The sequence below is a fragment of the Ciconia boyciana genome, chromosome 1 (assembly GCF_034638445.1).
Source record: "Ciconia boyciana chromosome 1, ASM3463844v1, whole genome shotgun sequence".
NCBI classification, from domain to species: domain Eukaryota; kingdom Metazoa; phylum Chordata; class Aves; order Ciconiiformes; family Ciconiidae; genus Ciconia; species Ciconia boyciana.
Window position 1 is genome coordinate 123,014,690 of NC_132934.1, and position 19,417 is coordinate 123,034,106.

Genomic DNA, 19,417 nt, shown 5'->3' on the forward strand with positions numbered 1-19,417 from the left:
TATTTCTCTCAACTTGTTTTAAATGTTGTTTTAATTGGTTTTAATACATGCATATTACTGGAACACTTTTAGGCATAATGAGGATAAATTATATGCCCATAACAATGAATATAGGGAAAAAAGTTTACTGTGCTATATAATTTCTGTAGAGGTTTGAGTAATTAATCTGAGATACTGCAGTAAAAATTTGTTTGTAAATTGCCAACTCAATAATCTAACTTAAACTGTAAGAGAACGTGTTACAAATGTTTCTTTTTCTCATGAAAGCCCTTTCCTGTCATGTTTTTTTAAAATTTTTTTATTAACATATGAAAGTCTGAAACTTTTGGTGTCTTTGCTTTTGTGAATTGGCAAGAGAATTGGCTAATAACAACAGTGAGGTACTGAACACGAAGAACTATATCTGTGCTTGTGTTGCTTTCAAGCCAAGTGTTGAAAGGGCTTTGTTAATGAAGATACTGCAAATATTAATCATGAGCCAGAATTGATTTTTTTTTTCCCAGTTCTTTTGGATTTGTTTTCTGGTCTCTTTCCACTCTTGGAAGAGAGGAGAGATATTAATATTAAAAACTGCTGAAGAAAAAACAAAGTCCAAAATACACAGCAGACACATACAGTGAGTTTGTACAAAATAAAGATGCACTTGCTACTTAAATAAAACATAGCAAAGTGATTTGTTTTGTTCTTCTTACGGTAAAATGTCTAAAAATACCTTCAGTTGCTGGTGGCCCCCCTTGCCTCCTAACGTTTTCATGGTTGTGCCAGTGTTTCAGGGTCTCACGGGATGAAGAAGTAGCTGGGTGGGCTGGAGCGATGCTTGCGGAAGATGCTCTGTGGTATTGTGTAAGATTTGGAATTGCTTGTTGTTCTCCACCCCTCTGCCGCCGCCTCCTACCGTGGTAGAAAGTAGGCTTGCTACCCTAGGTAGAAGGGAGGCATAGGTGGGTAGGGAGGAAGTAGTGCAGGAAAAAGAAAAATCCATCTTGGGATCCTTGTAAAACTGAAGTGCTTAAGCTAACATGAAAAACATGATTGTATACCTGACATATAACATAGTTGTTACTTCCTAATCCATTTTACTGTCTTCACATACACGTTGTCTTTGCATGGTTTAAAAAAGACTGTATTCTTTTCCCAAACTGTATAGCCTGTAGCAGCCAGGCTGTAATCGTTCTGGGACTGTGACGGCAATAGCTTTGTGCTATGTAATAGAGGAGTTGTGCTGTTCTATGAAGTCTGCTAACTTGATCCCTAGGTTTGTATTTGTCCCTTGGGTTTACAGTATTACAAAACACAGAATATGGAGAAAATGTGGCCTTTCAGAACAACCTCTTAGAAACACGGTTTCGGGTTATTTTACTCTTCGCATTCAAAACATATCTGAAGGTGAAAACTTGACAAAAAGTATGTTTTACAAAGCTCAAGAGCTTTGAAGGGAGGCGAGAGGGGTAGTGTCGCACCAGTTCTTGTATATGAGATAAGGACGTGTTCTACTCGCACTGGTCATTTTGCTTGAGCTATAATAAGCTTTTAGGTAATCAAGACAAATTTTATGATGCACATGAAAGCCAATACAGTTTTGCAGTGTGCCCTTCCATATTCATAGAAAGAATAACAAAAACTAAATATCAGATTTTAAGTCTGGTAGGTCCAAAGCTTGGCTTGATCCTCATGCATGCTGGCACAACCTGCAAGTCTGACAGGGGCCCGTGTGGGCTGGGGTCAGGCGTTGAAGCAGCGCCCTTTCCTTACCTTCCTCCAGTGCAGGTTGAGACCACATCTGCAAACTTGCATCTTGGCTTAATTAGATCTGATCATATATAGATGTCTCTATGTATTTCAACAGGACTGTCTGTCTCATATCTAGCTTGGTTTCCTTAATGAAGGAGAGGAGAGAGGAAAAAATAAAAAGCTTTTTATCAGGAAAAGAAATTTACCAGTGCTGAAACTTGGCACTGTTTAATATGTCTTTTATCCTTCTCTTTTAAAAGCAATGCCCTATTTCACAAGATCCTAGAAAGAAAGGAAGCTGTCCCCGTATGTTTGTTCACCCTATTTCTATTAACAGCTGTAGTGGCAGTAGCCCCTTACTGCCCTTGTACCGGCCTGCTCCCCCTGCCACGCTGGGGCTGTGCGCACCTTGTGGTTGCTCCCCCTCACCTGCAAAAGGAACCCGGTGCTGCTAGGCTTGTGGTCGGAACAAGTCCCAAGGATTTACTTCCATGCGCGGTTTAATTTTTTTACTACTACCGTTACTATTACTAAACGAGGTTGGGGAAGGGAGCAAGGCCCTGCAGGCCCTGGCGCCGGCGGCGGGCGGGCGCTGCACTTCCCCGCCTCCAGAGAGCGCCGCCAAGGGCGCCGCGGCCTCCCGGCGCGGCCCGCCCCCAGCGGCCTGCCCGGCTCCCCGCACCGCCGCCCCTCCGCCCTCGCTCCGCCGCCCGCTCCCACCGCCCGCGGCCATGCTGGCCTCCTGCGGGCCGGCCCTGTGCACCGCGCTGCGGCGGGCAGCGCCCGGCGGCCTCGCCTCCTTCCACTCCTCCGCTCGGCGCCACCGCGCCGCCCGCGTCGCTGTGGTGAGTAACGGCCGCGGGGCCGCGCCGCGCCGGGAGGAGGCCCCGGCGGCCGCGGGCTGGGGGCGGGGGGTCCGGGCCAGCGCAGCAGCTCCGAGGAGAAGGGGTCTTTTCGCTGCTTGGCTGTCCCCGTCCAGCCCCAGCCCCGTGCCGACGAAAGGGCGCTCTGCAGCTGCGTTCGCTGTGGTGGTGGGGCTGGTGGAGGTGGCGGTGGGAGGGTTTGGCGTGGCGTCGGGCCGGGGAAAGGCTCGCCTGGTGGCTGCAGCAGCTGCAAGCCTTGGGAGAAGCTGAAATTGAGAAGATAAAGCTGTTTAGAATTGAGTCACTTGGAGGAAGCCAGACCAGGAGTGGGAAACACGTAAAAATTGGCTTCTGTATCGTTGTTCCTGGCCTGGAGCTGGCTGGAGTTGAATTATAAGGAGCTGAACTTGAAATAATTTACAGTGTAATTGGGGGAGGTACTGGCAGCGTGCAGGAAAATATTTAAACAGGATTATGCACGAAGGAGGTAGAGCATGTCAAAAATTGAAAAGTGAGGAGACAGAGGAGCTGCATGTTGCCAAAGGAAAATTTAGGCTGTAGACAGCATCCCTAATGGATACACAGTTTTAGAGCTCAGTGGACAGTCTTTGAAGCTCAAGCTTTGTATGGTACTGACAGCATAAAATGTAAAGAAATAAGAAGGCATTTCCTGCATGAAGAAATCTGTCTGGGGCAGAGTTGGTTCAGGGATGGGCAGAATGCCAGTCCAGATGTCTAAAAGGTAACTTGCCAGGAATGCTGTCATTTTAGCAAACAATAGCTTCTTAAATAGAGAGTGGAAAACAAATGTTATTGTTGATGTTAGTGACATAAATTTCTGACTATGGTAGAAGGCAGATTTGTCACCAAGCAGGTACTGAAATAACAGAAGAGGATAGTGTTTTAGTACTTCAGTTTCAGGGGGTTTCAAAAACATTTAAAAGGTGTGGCTTACAGAAGATAACTTTAGCACAGTTGCTTGTATGTTTATTCAGTCTAAATTAAATGGAAGATAAAAAAAAAAGCTGGAAAGTAGAAGGCAACTCTTAAATCAGAGCAGCGAAACTTTAGTTAGGCTTAACATGAACAGGAAGACATTCATGGATCTTACTCATTCGGTGAAGTGATGGTAGGATGTCATGCCCGTGAGAGCAGAGGACTGGATGTTGTGATCTGAAAACCCCTTCAACATTTCTAACTAAGGTGGTTTCAGTTGTGGGTTTCTGTTCATGTGGCTGTGATTAAAAACTTTCAAGCTTCTAAAAACTGAGATAAAACCAGGAGAGAAGAAAGTAAAGTTAATAAATGGACTCTCTTTAACTGGATTTTTTTTCTTTAAAAACAACCAACCAAACAAAAAACCCCGCAAGAGTTCATACATATACTTTCAGGAACTAGATAATCCTTTGGATTTTTTTGGTTTTGTTTTGTTCTTATAATCTCTTTTTTTCCTGGGTTTTTTAAAAATGTTTTTTCTCCTTGCTTCTACTTTGTGAAAGACTCTCTCCACCCACGCAAGGATAGCTGATTCCTTTGTGCTTTTTATTCTCCAGTGTGTATAAACAAACTGAAAGTATTATTCTCATGGTACTAAGGAAAAGTATGGCTAGTATAGCATAATTGGATTAGAAGTGATTTAGCTGTTGATCTCAGATGCGGATCCTCAGACAAAATGCAGCAGCAGGTAAAATAGTTTGTCCTAAGTGCCACCTCGAAGTGCACTTCTATCCCACTTCTGTTTGGTGTGCATCTGGATGAGAAGGTATTTCACACAGATACAGACACTTCATAAATAGATGTATGACACTCAGACGTATCAACCCATTGTATGCACAATAAAACCAGACCTAGGATATCATGCCAGTTTATTAACTCTGAGGAATAAATGCACAAGCCAATAAATAAATATTAGTTATTTCTGAGACTTGTCTGTGATGAGTAGCTATAAATAGGAAATGCCAGTTCTGCAGTATGTCAAATGGTGACACCAGTGCTAATAGTATGATGTTGACTGGCTTAGTAAAGAGCTTGTTGCTAAGTTGTTTTTTTTGGGGGTGGAGGGAGGTTTGTTGTTGTTTGGGGTTTTTTTAAATCTTACAACGCTTGTGAAAGATCCTGTAGAAAGTTTTGTATCACCTGAAATACTCTTCCTTTTCTTACTGCAGGTTCTATCTGGTTGTGGTGTCTACGATGGCACAGAAATCCATGAGGCCTCAGCGTAAGTTGCTTCATGAAACTGTAGGCTCCAAAAAAGTCTCATTTACATTACAGCAGTCTGTTGAATTCAGTTTTGCTCTCTCTGGACATCAAAATTGCCCTGAAAGATGTATGATGAAGCTTCACAGTTTTTTCACGGCATAATTGGGAGCTTAGGCCGTGTTCTTGCAGTAGTCAGTGACTGTCCAAAGATGCAGCACAGTGCATGTGATGCCAGAGCAGTGAGTTTGAGAGAGACTGTCTTTCCTTCAGAAACAGAAATTCAGAGTTTCAGAATCAATCTCAAGAGAGTTAAGTGGAGACTTAGTTTCATGATCACTTTGAGTTTCTGTTCCTGGGGCTAAATCTCACACTAGAATTGTTAATACTCAAGTTCAATTATTAACTCTTAGTATTCATTGCTAAGAGATGTTTCATTTAGACCTGGATTAAAAGTACACATAGGTATGTTAATCGTGGGACCCTTCCATAACACCTGGGGACTTGCAATGAGAAAGGAAGTTTTTATTGTTCCTGGTTGCCTGCATAAGAGCACTGAACAAAGAAACTTGTCTCTAGCTTACCTGACTCTGCCTCCAAACTGACTTTCTGTTTTGCTTTGCACTTTGGTGTTACATATGGGGATTTTGCTGCTACATGCTCAGTATACTTTGGTAGGATGTGTGGTTTTCCTTTTCTTTCAAAATCAGGTCGTGGAATATTTGTAGCAAGACTTAGGGGCCAGATAAAACCTCTCTTCCAAGGTTTTCAGCATGTTGTATCTCCATTTTTGTAGCATACTGGTACACCTGAGTCGTGGGGGAGCTGAGGTTCAGATGTATGCTCCAGATGTTCCTCAGATGCATGTCATTGACCACAGTAAAGGGCAACCAGCTGAAGCTGAGTCAAGGTAAAGTCTGTATTTAATGTGTTTTCCATGACTGCCGTGTCTCAGTCTATTAGGCGTTCTTCAGGCATGGCAACCTGTAACTGCACTTGTAGCACTTTACTGACTGGCTTTAGTAGCTTTATGCTAGCTGGTATTTTGATTGGAGAGAAAATATTAAACAAGTTTTCTGGACTTCATTATATACAGTCTCTTAATGCCTGTGTTTCCCAGTAGTAGTGTTTCAGAAGCACCGATAGCTTCAGTTACTGAGCACCACTGTTATTGCTTCCTCCCTTCCTCCCCCTCCTCTTCCTCTGCCAAAACTTTATTTATGCTCTTCTGTGCGCAAATGCTTAATTAATCTCATTTTTTTATTTCTGGTTCTTCAAGGAACGTTTTAGTGGAATCTGCAAGGATTGCTCGTGGTAAAATTGCAAGCCTGGCTAAGCTTACTACAGCAGACCATGATGCTGTGATATTCCCTGGTGGATTTGGAGCTGCTAAAAACTTGTGAGTGCCAACTAAGCATTAGACTCCTCAACTAAATATTCATGATAAACCATTCATAATCAACTATGATTCACACAATAAAATCAGGAAGCAGTAAGTGGCCTTATTTACTACGTATGTAACCACTGCTTAATAAGGAAAACTCCTTTCAAAGTGTTGGAGTTAAGTTGTGCTGTTCACGATGCTTTCCAGTCGTAATTCTTAACGGCATTGTCACATTTTAAATTTTCCAAACAATGTTGGTGAGAATTCTGGACTTTAGGTAATGCACAAGAAGCCCTTTTTCCCCCACCCTTGTGGTGATTCTTTTTGGGCCTGACTGAGGGAAGTGAAGGTAAAACTTCAGTAGTTTCAGGTGTTCCTAGTGTTGTTATTCTGTTTCTTCATGTCTGCCTACCAGAAAGTCCCCTCTTGCATTAGTAACGATAAAACAATAGCTAGCTCAAAAAAAAGAGGGGGGGGAAAGCGCGTTAGTCATGTGGAATACTGATTGTCTTGTTATTGACCTGCCATTTTGTTGGCTTTGAGAAATCTGAATGTTATTTCCCTTTTCTTCTTACGTATTTTTCTTCTTTGAAAACGTTGTTCCACTTAGTAATCCTAGAAAGCTGATTTGATAATTCTTATTTCTAGATGTTTATATCAAGTAAGGAACTTTCTGACATACCAAAGCCCTAGAAGTGAGTCATTTTGGCTGAAACATTGATGGTCAACTACAGGCATTTTCAGCCACCTTTTAGAAGCTGTTAAGTTTGTGATGACCCTTGAGAGCCAGTCCCAGGGCAGATGGGCATCTCTATTTGTAGGTTTATACTGAGGTATGTATAAAGTTTCTTGTTGTGGCAGATCTACCTTTGCCGTTGATGGGAAAGATTGCAAGGTGAACACAGAAGTTGAACGTGTCTTGAAAGACTTCCACAGGGCAGGCAAACCTATTGGGTACGTATATTAGTTGCAGGGGCATTTGTTTGATAATGTGAGCATGGAGACCAAGTATGTTTTGTGGAAATGTGCAGCTATTACTGTTGGAATTAGAAAAAGCATCTTCCGTTTTCTATCAGTTGTAGCTTATTTTTTTAAATGTGTTTTTTAAGATGCGCGTGTGTGTAGGTGTTTGTCAAAGAGGCGGCTAAGGAAATGCTGAGTGGAAGTTGCCTTGTGATGTCTTTCAGATTTGTAAGACCATGTCCATTTGGATCTTTTCAATTATGACCAAGTTTTGAAAGAGTGCCATTGTAGAATCTCTCTTACAATTCCTTTTCTTGCAGTCTTTGTTGCATTTCACCAGTGTTGGCAGCAAAGGTTCTCTCTGGTGCTGAAGTAACCGTGGGCCATGAAGAAGAGGAAGGTGGCAAATGGCCTTATGCTGGGACTGCAGGAGCCATTAAAGAACTGGGAGGAAAGCATTGTGTGAAAGAAGTAACTATATCCTTTCCTGTTAATTTTCATGTTGAGAGACAGTTTAGTAACATGTCGTTACAGTAATGAATACATGCAGGATCCACTTCCAGTTTAGTGGGAATATACAGTGTATAGCAGATAGCATGTAATACAGTGCATGATTAGAAAACATTGTCTTCTGTACACAGCTGTGTAGTTAGAAGTCGTTCTCAGTCGTTGCCGTAGAACTCCCTTGGACACTTGGTAATGCAGTAAACGCTGAGTGAATTTGCACATAAAACTGGCATGAGTTACATTTGATCAGTTCTCTTTGAGATTTTTTTTTTCTTTTCCTGAAGGCTAATGCTGTAATCAAACTGTACTCAGAGACATTTTATTACAGTCAGTAAGTTTGTGTTTCTGAGTGCCAGCCTTCCCACAGATTTCTCTTGGCAGTGTTTGTATTTCTGGCAAAAATAGCTTCTAGTGTCTTGGATTATAAGTTGCAGCTGTCTTTACAGCTGGATGGTATAATATATTTGGAGGTGCTTTTTTATAGGAATGGGGAGTTGTGAGGTTTTGTCAGTGATGGTTTATTTTGCAGACAGCATCTGCAAGTGAGACATAGGCTGTGTTTTCCTTAACTCCCTTTTACGAAGCTCACGTGGATACAAAAAACAAGGTGGTGACTACCCCAGCATTTATGTGTGAAGCAGAATTACATAATATCTTCGATGGCATTGGGGCCATGGTAAAGAATGTGCTAAAATTAACTGGCAAATAAAAAAAAATCAGAAATGTTTAAATTTAGGGTGTAGTATCAAATATCATATGGACCAATGGAAACATTTTCACCTGCTTGTCCTGTTCACACTCCAGTGAATGCTGATACAAGGCTGATTCATTCCCAGCTGTGGGGTTTTCCATGCCCTTTCTGAGAGAGGGGCCTGCAGAAGGGCTTCCAGAGTATAAGCAGTCTGGCCTGAGACACAGAGCATTCTCTTGAGCCTTTTCAGCTGGAGAGCGCTGTGCGGACGTATTCTGAAACCATCCTTCCGATGCACCACTGTCAGATCATTTCTATGGGGGCATAAAGAGGCTAAAGGCCCTTTTCAGAAGCTGAGGGCAGATGTGTTGTAGGGATATAGCAGATGCAGTGACAGTATATCTAGTGGACGAAGAATGGGAGTAGAGAGGAATTAACGCGTGGTTCAAGGTTTATGTGCTCAGGCCTGTATCTGTGAACTAAAAGCCAGGATCAGCTGTCAAGGGAATAGACATCTTCCACATTTTAATTTTAGCTTGGTATTAATTAAAAGCTTAATGTTTTGTTTTTCCATTTCAAATAATCCTGTTTTCACAAAGGAGCCATTCTGAATATCAGTCAGCAGCAGGATACATCTTAACTGTCACAACACTAGCACTTTGAAAAATCCCTCCATTGGCCCATTATAGATAAAAAGGTCTTGAAATGAAGGAGAAAATATCCGCTAATGTGACGCACAATTTTTAAGGATAGTATCCATGTTAAAGCAGTTGTATGACTAGCAGTGGATGGAAAGAACAATCTCAAATTATCCTTATGTTCCCTGCTTTAGGGTAATAAAGCTTTCTCCAAAGAAATGTTACTCAATGTCTGCAATAATGATGTATAAATAAATAAATTTCTGCCTTTATCTCATCCTTGTCCCTTCACTTTTGTTTGACAGCTGCCTCTGATAATTTACACGGGTTGATACATTCCAGCAGTTTTTCTGCTTCTCAGTTCTCTTCACATCTGAGACATTTTTTCCATATAGAATCCAGCAGAGTCTCCTTCCCCCCTTCCAAGTTATTTGTCACCTTTCTATTCAGCAGGAACCAACAGTTCCCAAATTAAAACAAAGAAAATGACATCCGTTACCTTGTATTGAAGTTCCTTTTCCATGACAGACATGCTGAAGGGAACCTGTATTTTTAAGGGAGAGTTGTGTGTTTCATAAATGAAATCTACAAGCCTTAGATTGGGTTGGATTATGGTAAATAGTGTCTGTGACTGAAGACTTGCTAGGGATGTGGAATTAATTTTTTTTTATTGGGGGGAGCAAAGAGGAGGAATGAAGCTTGAATGTGAGTGGTGGGCATGCTGATCTTGCTCAGTCAGTGTTCACGGAATAAGTGTTTTTGCTTCTGGAGTCTCTTAGTATGTGATTTTTTTTGTTACTAAAAATCACGTTAGGATTTAGAAGATCTGAATTTGTACTTCAAAGATGGCACTGTTTTCTTGGAGGGTTTCATAGAGCTCTCTTGTGCAGATCACAAACTCCAGTGTGGGTACAAAGAAATCATACACAGAAACCAAGTCATCATGGTAGCAGGCGTAGTTCATGAAGTGAATTCTGGACATATTCTGAAACTTTTTTTGCTTGTGCATCAAATTCTTTAGGAAATTTTCAGTATCAAGTTGGTAAGAAAGAGAATTTAAAATACTGTCACTATGTAGTTCAGTGCAAATAAAGCCTTTCCTCCATAAGCTTTGCTTGTACGTAAGTGGATGTTTTTAATATCAATTTTATACACAGAGGTTTAGCAGAGTATAGGAGGTCATTATTTGTATAAAATGTAGTGACATTTTAAAATGTGTGTCTTTCCTACATCTGCAGGAGTTTTAAAAGAAATTTGGTAACGTAAGAAGGTATCACAAAACAGAGATGGTATTGAAATTCTCGGAGCAGAGGGTGAACAGCTGCTGCCTGTGTTAACGGTACCTTTGTCCGCTTAAGAGTGATCTAAATGGAGCTGAACTCTTCCTGTCAGGGACTGTGAGTTGTCTTTCCATTAATTCCCCTCACCACAGCAGGTTGTGTAGATGTATTTAAGGTTTCTCTTATCTGCAGTTCCTAGTAAGTGCAGCTGTGGTGGCATAAAGCTTTCTTAGATTGTGAATCTTAGATGCAGGTGTCCTGAGGAAAAAGATGATTTTTTGAAGAGATTGCTATTACCATGCAGTGACCAGCTGTTGCAAGTTGCTTGGTAGATGATCCAGATGTTGCCTCTTTTTACAGTCCTCTGACATTCTTTCTTGAATCCAGATACCCAAATAATGAAGACGACTAATAATCTACTGCGTACCTTTCTGGGCAGATGCAGTGGTGGTCATGTGGATCCCTGGTGGCTTCCAGGTTGGATTATCACAGTAGCACATGCTTAGAATCAAGTACGCAAATTGAAAAGCTCACCTAATTTGACGTGACATCTCATCTGCTAAATAACAGCAATACTCTGAAATGATGGGCTCAATATCAGTGACTGTTTGAGGGCTAGGGCTGTGAGTTGTAACCCAAGTAACTAAGGAACCAGCTCCTCCTCAGTGCCTGGAACGTTTTCCAAGGTAGTCACAAAAAGCGAGCTACCTGTACTGTGGTGTCAGTGCTGGAGCTGGGGCATTTAGTGGGGATGGGACAAACATATGCACTGGGGAAATCAAAGACAAAAATTTATTTTCAGAAATAATCACACTTTAGAGCATCTTTTTACCCTTCTTTTTTTCCGTCATTCAGAGATAATGTTTTTTAAGGGAGAAAGAACCATGCACCAGAATTGCCTTTCATTTTTTTAATTCTCTCTAGTTTCACGGTAATGGGCTGAGTGCAAACCTTTGCTAGACACATTTTAAAATATTTTTTTTATTAATAGAAGATCCTTTAACTTTGGTGGAAGATGCAAGATCGTCATCTTGGCTTTGAGCCAGTGTAAATTTGGAGGGAAATTCCATGTGCGTTTAGAGATCAATAGAGACATTTGTCTGCCAAGCTGGGTTTTTCCTTTCCTTCCATAGGGCTGTTTGGAGCTGCTGAGGGGTTTGCTAGTTTCAGCCAAGCGGATAGAAGTTGATGATTAATATGTTTTGTTAAACGCTATCAGAAATAAGAAGTGAAAGAATGTGTATTCTTCAAGCCTCCACAAGGAGGCATGCAATAGCTGGCTTACGGCTCCTGCCATTTTTCGCCTTCAGAAAGCGTTTCAGAACTGTCCTCCTGAAAGGGAGTGGGAATAAAGGCCCTTCCTGCTTGTGTTGGGTTTCTGGTGATGGGATGGGCTTAACCTGGGGGGCGCGGGGCGGAGTTGTTCCCTCTCGGTCGTGTTTCCATTTTGCCCTCATGGACGCTTAGGCACAAAAAGCATTTCGCGGAATGCTTCTCCGCGGGCTGTTGCGGCGCTCACGAATTTGACAGCGGGGCTCCCCCCCTCTCCCCCCCAAAGCAGCAATGAGCGAGGGGGTGAGCTGCTGAGAGCGAGGGGCTGAGATGGCGCTCGGCGCTTTTCACCCCCGCGTCGCGGCTGCCGGGGAGACCCGCGTGGGCGGAGGCGGCCGCCAGCAGGGGGCGCTCTGTCAACGCCGTGCGCTCGCGCGGGCGCCGCGTTCCCGCGGCTGCCTTCCGGGCGGCGCTCGGGCCTTGGCGTTTGGGAGGCGGAGGGGCCGTCAAAGCGAGGCCGCTTCCGAGGTGTTTAACACGAAGAAGTAGGAAGTCCAGCTCCCTGGCAGTGAGTGCGTTTGTTCCGCTGGCTTCTTAAGACCCGTTTCTTCGACACGGTGACTTCGTGTTTATCTCCCTGAAAGGATAATGTCGAACATACTTACATAAAGCTCTAAAGCCTTCCTGTGATGGGATTGTCACTGAAAAATGAGGAGAAGTGTAGTGTAGAGTCATAAAAGTACACAGTGTGTGTGTGGGGGGGTTGTTGGTGGTGGTTTTTTGGGTTTTGTTTTTGCTTTTTGTTATTTTGTTGTTGGTTGTTTTTTTTAAAATAATAATGCTATTATAGCCAAGATGACCTAAAACCAAAGTTTTGTAGGGAGGGACTTTTATCAGGCCAAGAACTACTCCTGGAAGGAAACACAGCTTCTTCAAGGGTCTGTGTGTTTGCAAGCTATCAGTATCTTATATGTGTGTGTATACATATATAGTTTTTTATTTTTTCAGGGTGGGAGCTTAGATAATCCTCCGTCTGCAAATAATTGAGAGTTGCCTGCACTTGGGTCTTGAGGCCTGAGTCTTTTGTTTGAGCTGTTTTTCTTCCTCCTTCCCGTGGCTTGCAGAGGCTGAGGGGAAGCTTACTTGTATGGGTCAGCTTTAGCCCTCAGAAGAATTAAGGAACTGATATTTGGTTATCTTTTCCAAGGTGATTTCAGTGGTGGTAAGAATCTCTGTGGAAAGAGGTAGAGAGGGGAAGAGAAGGGACTAAACTTGGACAATCCCAGAAGTTGAAACAGAAGTTGCAACAAGGATTGCATTACCCATAGCAACATGATTTCCTGCTGCATATTTAAAAATAATCACCTTCAATGCTTACTTTCAGTATTTTTCAGTACCCTTTGTTCAACTGCTGAGTATCATGCTATGTGAATGACTGCACTCAGACTTAGCTGAAATAACGGTGAAAATTCTGCATCAAATGTATTACATTCATTTCTTGATGATGATCTATATGGGCCATTTCTCCCACATCATATGGAACTGAAAGGAGCTCAGGGAAAAGCATTAACCAGGTAAACTGACCTCACTGTAAACTTAGATAAACTACAAGATGAGCAAACGAACTCCTTTTTGTCCCTTACCAGTGTCACTGTCAAACATGAAAAAATGAACTTGCTTTTACAGCCATTCTTTTGCAAGAATAATGTACAAGGTTCTCTTAAGAATTTCTTTAGTGTAGCAGATTATCAGCCTGTGCTCTTGACATATGAAATCCGTAGGTGTGGGCTACCACAGTACTACAAGTGAGAGAAGTGGAGATTCCTCCTTCTTAAATGTGTGAATTGGTTTTTTGCTCCTTCGTTTTCAAAGCTATCCCTCTCGTTCACGATGAAACTCTGGAAAACACAGGAAGTATGTGCTGCTCATGTTCTGCACATGGAGTGAACTTTAAGACAGACGCTTGCTGTGTCATCACCCAGGCAAGGAAGGACAAATCAAGGTCTGCTGAAAGGTTTCAAGTCATTGAAACCTTTGCTTGCTGTCTCCCAGGAAATTGGAAAGGCAGTCGTATATTACTACTGGGAATGGCATTAACTACAGCTGTGGGAAAATATAATAAACAGAGACGTTTAAACATCCCAAGTGTTACTGCAAATGTGAGTCATAAAAAGTAGGGTTGTAAGCAACATTTAGAGGTCATTAGTTTTTCTTCCCCCACCCTTCATTCCTCCTATCTTCATCTGCTCATGTCCTTAGTGTGATTCATGTCAGTTTGCACAGGCAGGGGGAATCACTTCTGAGGGTAAAAGATGCAGGCGACTGAGGGAATTGGGTATTCCTCGTAGGCACCAGCCAGCACAGTGCCTGCTCTTAAATGTACGACTGGGCTGTCCATCTCTGCAGCAGTGAGGCTCTGTTCTAGCCCTTCATGCCCACATTTAAGTATATTAAGGTATTTAAGTAATTATTCATTTGCTTGCCCAAGAAATGCAGCTATATAGTCACACAGTTTGTACTTGTGAGCGGAGGTGCTCATGTTGTTCATGTGCCTCGACACCTTTTGAAAAGTGGAGGGCTGCTTAAATGGCTGTTAAATTTTAGAAGTCATACAGTCCTTGAGATGAGGGCAAGCAGTTCAGGCTTTTGGGACCAACAGACCTGTACAGATGCCACCTTTTGGACTTTCTGATTGCACAGGGAGCCTAGCTGACTGTAGGAACAACTGGAATACAAATAAAGAACTCTCAGAGACCAAGCGATTTCTCTCATCAGGGTTTGTTGGTTTTTTGTTTGTTTGGGTTTTTTTAATGTTTTTATTTTTAATCAACTTTGGTTTTGAAAAATACATGGAATCTGAGACAAACATTTGGAGGGTAGGATACCAAAAGGCAATCACAGTATGTACAATTCTTATATTCAAATCTTTCTGTGGAGTGGGACCCCAGCTGTTACGCTAAGCTGCTCTGTACCCAAGGTAGCCTAAGTACCAACTGAGCTTCACTGCAGCAGGCTGTGCGTGGGATTTTGTCTCCCTTCCCCACCATGGGGAAAGGGCCCTTTGTTGAGAAAGTCAAAGGTAGCTATCTCCTTTACCTCAATGGATACCATTTTAAGCTCTACTTTATTCTGTTCCCTTCCTCACAAAAACAATCCTGTCTTTCCTTTGGAAAGAGTGTGGAACTGTTCCAAATCAAAACGACTTTATGCATGTCCTTATGAGTTACTTCCCTCTGCTTGAGGGCTCAGCCAGAAGGATTGCGTTGCACTCACCACTGTTCACCAGCCCGGGTGAGTAGTTCTCCGGATGCTTCTCAGTTCTGTAATAGGGTGGGTGCAGCAGCTCTGGCCTGAAACAAAACTTCTGAACTTTGTTGATGTTGTCGGTATACATGATCCTTTCAATCTTAGTTTTACACAGGACATCTGTGCTACCTGAATCAAACATTTCCAGAACTAAACCCATTTAATTTGCATAGGTGTCAGTTACAATTATTCTGACCAGTTTTTAATTCTTTTTTTCCTCCAAAGGTACCATTTTTAAAGAAGTGACATTGTCACAGTAACAGTTTCTTATCGCACAGTTCTAGCTTAAGAATCCAGCTTTTGCACAATGATCGCATTTACCTTGCTGTGTTTCATGACAAAAAGAGAAAATACTGAATTCAGCCTTCTAAAGCTTTTGGCTTATTTAGAAGTGGATTTTGTAATAATACATCACTTCCTTCCTCTATGTTGATGTTTTATGAACTTCCGTCATCTTTCTCAGTCAGCTTCACCGTTCCGCTGAAGAAATACCACATTTCTTGTGGAAAAAAAGTTGTTACTGATAGCCCATGACGCTTAAGAGTAAAAATAGAAGCTAAAGTTCCACAGGCTCAAGTTTCACAAGGTTTTCATCCTCATGTTTCACCAAACTTGAGCATTTTCCTACTTCCAGTTTTTATCTGACACAGAGGGTAATTACCTCTTCTCCTCCTTTCAGTTCTCTTGAAGGACAGCAGATGAGATCTTAGGCAAAAGATCTCACGAGGGTCAATTATAATGTGACCCTGTAGTTTTGTGAGTCTTTTATCCTGTCATTAAAGCAAAACCACAAAATCCAGAATAAAATGTTCATACCGGCAGCACTAAAAGTGGGCTCCAAGGAACAAATGAAAAAGCAGACTTGCCACCTCTGAGTTTTTCTGCCTTTGGTTTTGTGGAACATCAAAATGCGGGACATAAACACCTAGTGCTAGATCTGTTTTCAGCTGTTGGTGTTTCTTTCACATGCCTCTGGAACAGTTGTCATGCTAACCCTACAGAGCTGTTCTGCCCAGCGAGGTCCTCTGGTGAGGAGAACTTCCTAAAGAGAAGGCTGGCTTCCCCAGTTACAAGTGCCAAACCCCCAGTGTGAACAGGAGGTGGAAAAAGAGGGGAAGCATAGCCAGACAGGGTGCATCAGCAGGGCTTCTGGAGGAAATCTGACTGTGTCCTGAAAAATTAAAAGAGAGAAAGTTGGCATGTAACTGGTGGCTTGTCAAGAAGTGTATTTGAAATGTGTGTGATATATTTTACATGAATGCACTGATGGAAGATTGTTTGTAAAAGCATGTGGATTTTGGCTCATTTCCAAAATTCTCCTTTTTGTGTGTGTGTGTTCCATCCAGAAAAACCAGTCTCAAGGTACTGTGACAAATCATTTTTTCTCCTTCATAGAAAAGGCACAGACACTCAGCAACAATGAATACAACTTCCTTTTCTGGATGACTGAGAATACCTGTTTAAAATCCTGATAGAACAACAACAACTAAAAGAGTATGAAATACATTATAATTCTACCTACTCAGGGCCTGAGGTAGGCATTGTGATTAAAAGTCCATAAATAATGGTAATAAGTATTAAAAACTCTAGGCCACAGACACTTAGGTGGTAGCAGCACTGTGTACCACTATTGGTACATAAGCCACAACGCGGACGCAGGGCACAGACTACCCTTGCCACAGATGGTACCTGCAACCCATGCTGGATGTAGTACACAAGTAAAAAAATATTTTGAACCCCTGACTTAAGCAGTAGAGAAATTCTTCCTGTAAGTGTTTAGGTCCAAGTCCTTCTCTGGGAAGATCAGGCTGTACATTGTTTTCTATACCAATTCTTAGGCTGTTCCTATTGCTGTGGTATCAGCTTTCAGTGTGTTGCTGCAGTTAACTTATCGCTAGTAGGGGTGCTTCCTCCCCCTCTTCCTAGAAGGAGTATGCGGTATTAATGTATAAAGAGCAAGTAAACATTGGGTAATCCTCAGTAATGCTTTGAAGTAAATGTAGGATTATAGCAAGTCTCCTGGCCTCTTGTGACATCTTCCAGGCCTAGGCACTTTCATTTTTCCCAGAAAAAAACTTAAAACAAGTTCTGATTGACCCAGAAGGAGTCTTGCAAGAAACCCAGAGTGGCAGTAAAATTAGGCTCTTTAAAATAATTATGAAAAATAATCAATCCAGCAAATAATCAAACAGAAATGAAGCAGAAGCGAAATAGATCAAAACTGTTTCTGTTTTGTATAAAAAAATATCTGCTGATCTGGTTATGATGACTGCAAAGTGTGAGAACTATTTCTGCACACAGTGTCTTTGTTCTCAGCAGGTCGTTTAACTTAGAATAAGTCCCTTCCAAAATAACAACTAATACAAACCAGATTCTTTTCCCCCCTTTCTTAAGAAAGTGCTGAAAATAAAAAAAATGGGAGCTGCGGCTGATGATTTTCTTTAGAAGAAGTTGACAACAGGAAATATTTTTTCCTTTTTGCAAAAAATTGTGTTTCAAAAGTTAGGCTTTTATTCTTTCCTCCATCCCCAAGCTCCCGAAAATCCAGCAGTACAAGAACCTTCAGGTGTCTGAAGTGTGTGATTCAGTTTGTTCTCCTATAGGAAAGTTGAAACCGTCCTCCTTGTCCCAATCACTTTTTTTTTTCCAATGAAAATACCTTTTCATGGTAAGAAATAGTTTATATTGAGGAAAAGTTGTCAGAAAGTTTTCGGCTGAGTCAAACATACGTACAACTATCTCCTTTAAATACAGCCTACTTATTTTGGTTTTGAGAAACTTCCATTGCTATTGCATTAAAAAGTTTGACCCTTGATAATGTCTTATTTCTTGTGGAAGGTAACAGCTAGAGATATTCTAGCTCCTGTTCTGTTTGCTTTTATAATGTTATAATGTGGTGCTGTGTCACTGAAGGCGCATGATACCGTGTTGAATTTAACTTCATGCTTTTTAAAGACCTTCAAGCCAGCTAAACATTCTATCTTAGGTCTAAAAAGGATATTTCCTGTAATTTTTCAAGTAGTTTATTGCTTATGAAGTACAGAGCTGATTTTTTCTGTGTGGTCATGAGGTAAAACATTGGGACATTTATCTTAGTTTCTATTTGAGTTTATTGCTGCTTAATCTGGCTGTAATGTCGTATTGTGGCTGAACTTACTACGTTAACTGTAATGTAATTATTGTTATGTAATGGATTATATCTTTCAGCTACACTGAGTAAAATACAAATTGCAGCTACTGATTTTTATATGACAATGTTACAGGTTTGATACCAATTTAAGATTTTGTACAGCTAGTAAAAATAATTCGGCTTACAAGCAGGATTTTTACGGGAGAATTTACTGATGATGGCATGTCAGAGCTGAACAGCCCTTCGGTATTGCATTCATTCCAGAACTGTTTATAAATGACCCTGATGTAGTTACTTGTCTGTAATGATAATGATAATGTTACTTGTCTAGACATTAGCATCTGCACTATACTTCAGAATTGCCTTTGGATGAGATCTACTTTAATTTTCCCAGAAGAGCTTATGTGGAGTCATTAATTATGTATTTTTAGAATATTTATTATCTTATTTACCCAAAAGGGTAAATCTCTTGATCTGGTAGTTCATTCATACCAGGGTAATTTACAAAGGCCTTAACTCCCAGAACCAAATGGCTTCCATGTTACTTGGTTTTTATTGATTTTTATGATGCTCGTAATGGTGAGTAGCTTTATGGACTAGTGACCACTGGCACTTCAGTATTCTTCTTTCTGCAGTCTAGGTCTGTCTTAGTGGTGGAGATAGTTTTCCCTGTCTGGGACAGCTGTATTTTGCTAGACTTAGTAAGAGAGGGCAAGCACCATAAGTCTATTGGACTTTCTCTATTCAGCACATTTTCCCAATCTTGCAAATTCAAATTAAAGCACTGGATAATCACTTAGACACTTAGCAGGTTAAGGAGTATTGCCTTACCAGAAGGGGAAGGAGCCTTCTCAGTGCTAGATGGAGCTGGGAAAAAACACAATAATCAAAGTTATTTGTTTGAGCCTAGAACAGAAAAAGGGTACTGATAATTGATCTAAGGGTTAGTGTTTTTTTCTGAGAAAGAATACATTTGTCAAACAAACTGAAAGTTTAAATATGATCACAGAATTAAATCAGAGTAAAAGACACCTTACTGCTCCCAAAAATTAGATGATGAAAACATTTTGATTCTGCATTTTCAAAACACTTTTTTTTCATTTTGAAAACTGCAGCACATTTCACTTCGAAGTTTTCTGAACAAAATATTTCACTTTACATTTTAAAAGCATTTTTGTCTTGAGAATGATGTGCAATAAAACAAAGATATTAAAGGGTTTATATTACTTGAAAACAAAATTTTTCTATTTTAAGCAGAATTAAAGGTATGTGGTTGACCATAATAAGTTTCCAGCTGACTTATTCAAGCAAGACACCTTCAAAAACTATGATTTGTTTTGACGTGTTTCCCCTTTTTTTAATTTTCCTTTTCAGTTGGTCAACTGGTCAGACCCAATGCCCCATCATTCTGCTGGCCATGCTTGTAGGTAGTTCAAACACGTTAGCTCAGTTGTTT

At 41.2% G+C, this 19,417-nt stretch overlaps 2 protein-coding genes and 1 long non-coding RNA gene across 6 annotated transcripts in view; 1 reads left to right on the forward strand and 2 right to left on the reverse strand.

Annotated features, from left to right (window-relative positions):
* Positions 1-38: 38 nt before the first annotated feature.
* On the reverse strand, positions 39-2,299 carry LOC140644612 (uncharacterized). The gene is made up of 3 exons (XR_012039812.1): positions 2,161-2,299; positions 1,753-1,876; positions 39-920 (listed from the first exon to the last, which is right to left on the reverse strand). It is a non-coding gene; the product is annotated as an uncharacterized lncRNA (long non-coding RNA).
* Positions 2,208-9,250, forward strand: GATD3 (glutamine amidotransferase class 1 domain containing 3). Its single transcript, XM_072847623.1, has 7 exons — positions 2,208-2,576; positions 4,760-4,812; positions 5,587-5,700; positions 6,070-6,189; positions 7,036-7,128; positions 7,458-7,614; positions 8,225-9,250. Exons 1-7 carry the CDS (start codon positions 2,223-2,225, stop codon positions 8,351-8,353), a joined length of 1,020 nt encoding a protein of 339 aa, XP_072703724.1. The 5' UTR covers positions 2,208-2,222; the 3' UTR covers positions 8,354-9,250.
* Positions 9,251-14,296: 5,046 nt separating this feature from the next.
* Positions 14,297-19,417, reverse strand: part of LOC140644619 (ICOS ligand-like) — a 36,995-nt gene continuing 31,874 nt past the window's right edge. For all 4 annotated transcript variants that reach the window (XR_012039813.1, XM_072847642.1, XM_072847650.1 and 1 more), the window contains 2 exons: positions 18,793-18,828; positions 14,297-16,002 (listed from right to left, as the gene is read on the reverse strand). Coding sequence is in view for 3 of the 4 variants with exons in the window: in XM_072847642.1 (XP_072703743.1) it covers positions 15,899-16,002; positions 18,793-18,828 (140 nt within the window). In the remaining variant the exon portion in view is untranslated. The remainder of the gene's footprint in view (positions 16,003-18,792; positions 18,829-19,417) is intronic.

Coding starts and splice junctions, on each gene's coding strand:
- GATD3 (XM_072847623.1), top strand. CDS start 2,223: ATGCGCGGTTTAATTTTTTTACTACTACCGTTACTATTACTAAACGAG. Junction 5,701..6,069: donor CCAGCTGAAGCTGAGTCAAG/GTAAAGTCTGTA, acceptor TGGTTCTTCAAG/GAACGTTTTAGTGGAATCTG. Junction 6,190..7,035: donor TTTGGAGCTGCTAAAAACTT/GTGAGTGCCAAC, acceptor TTGTTGTGGCAG/ATCTACCTTTGCCGTTGATG.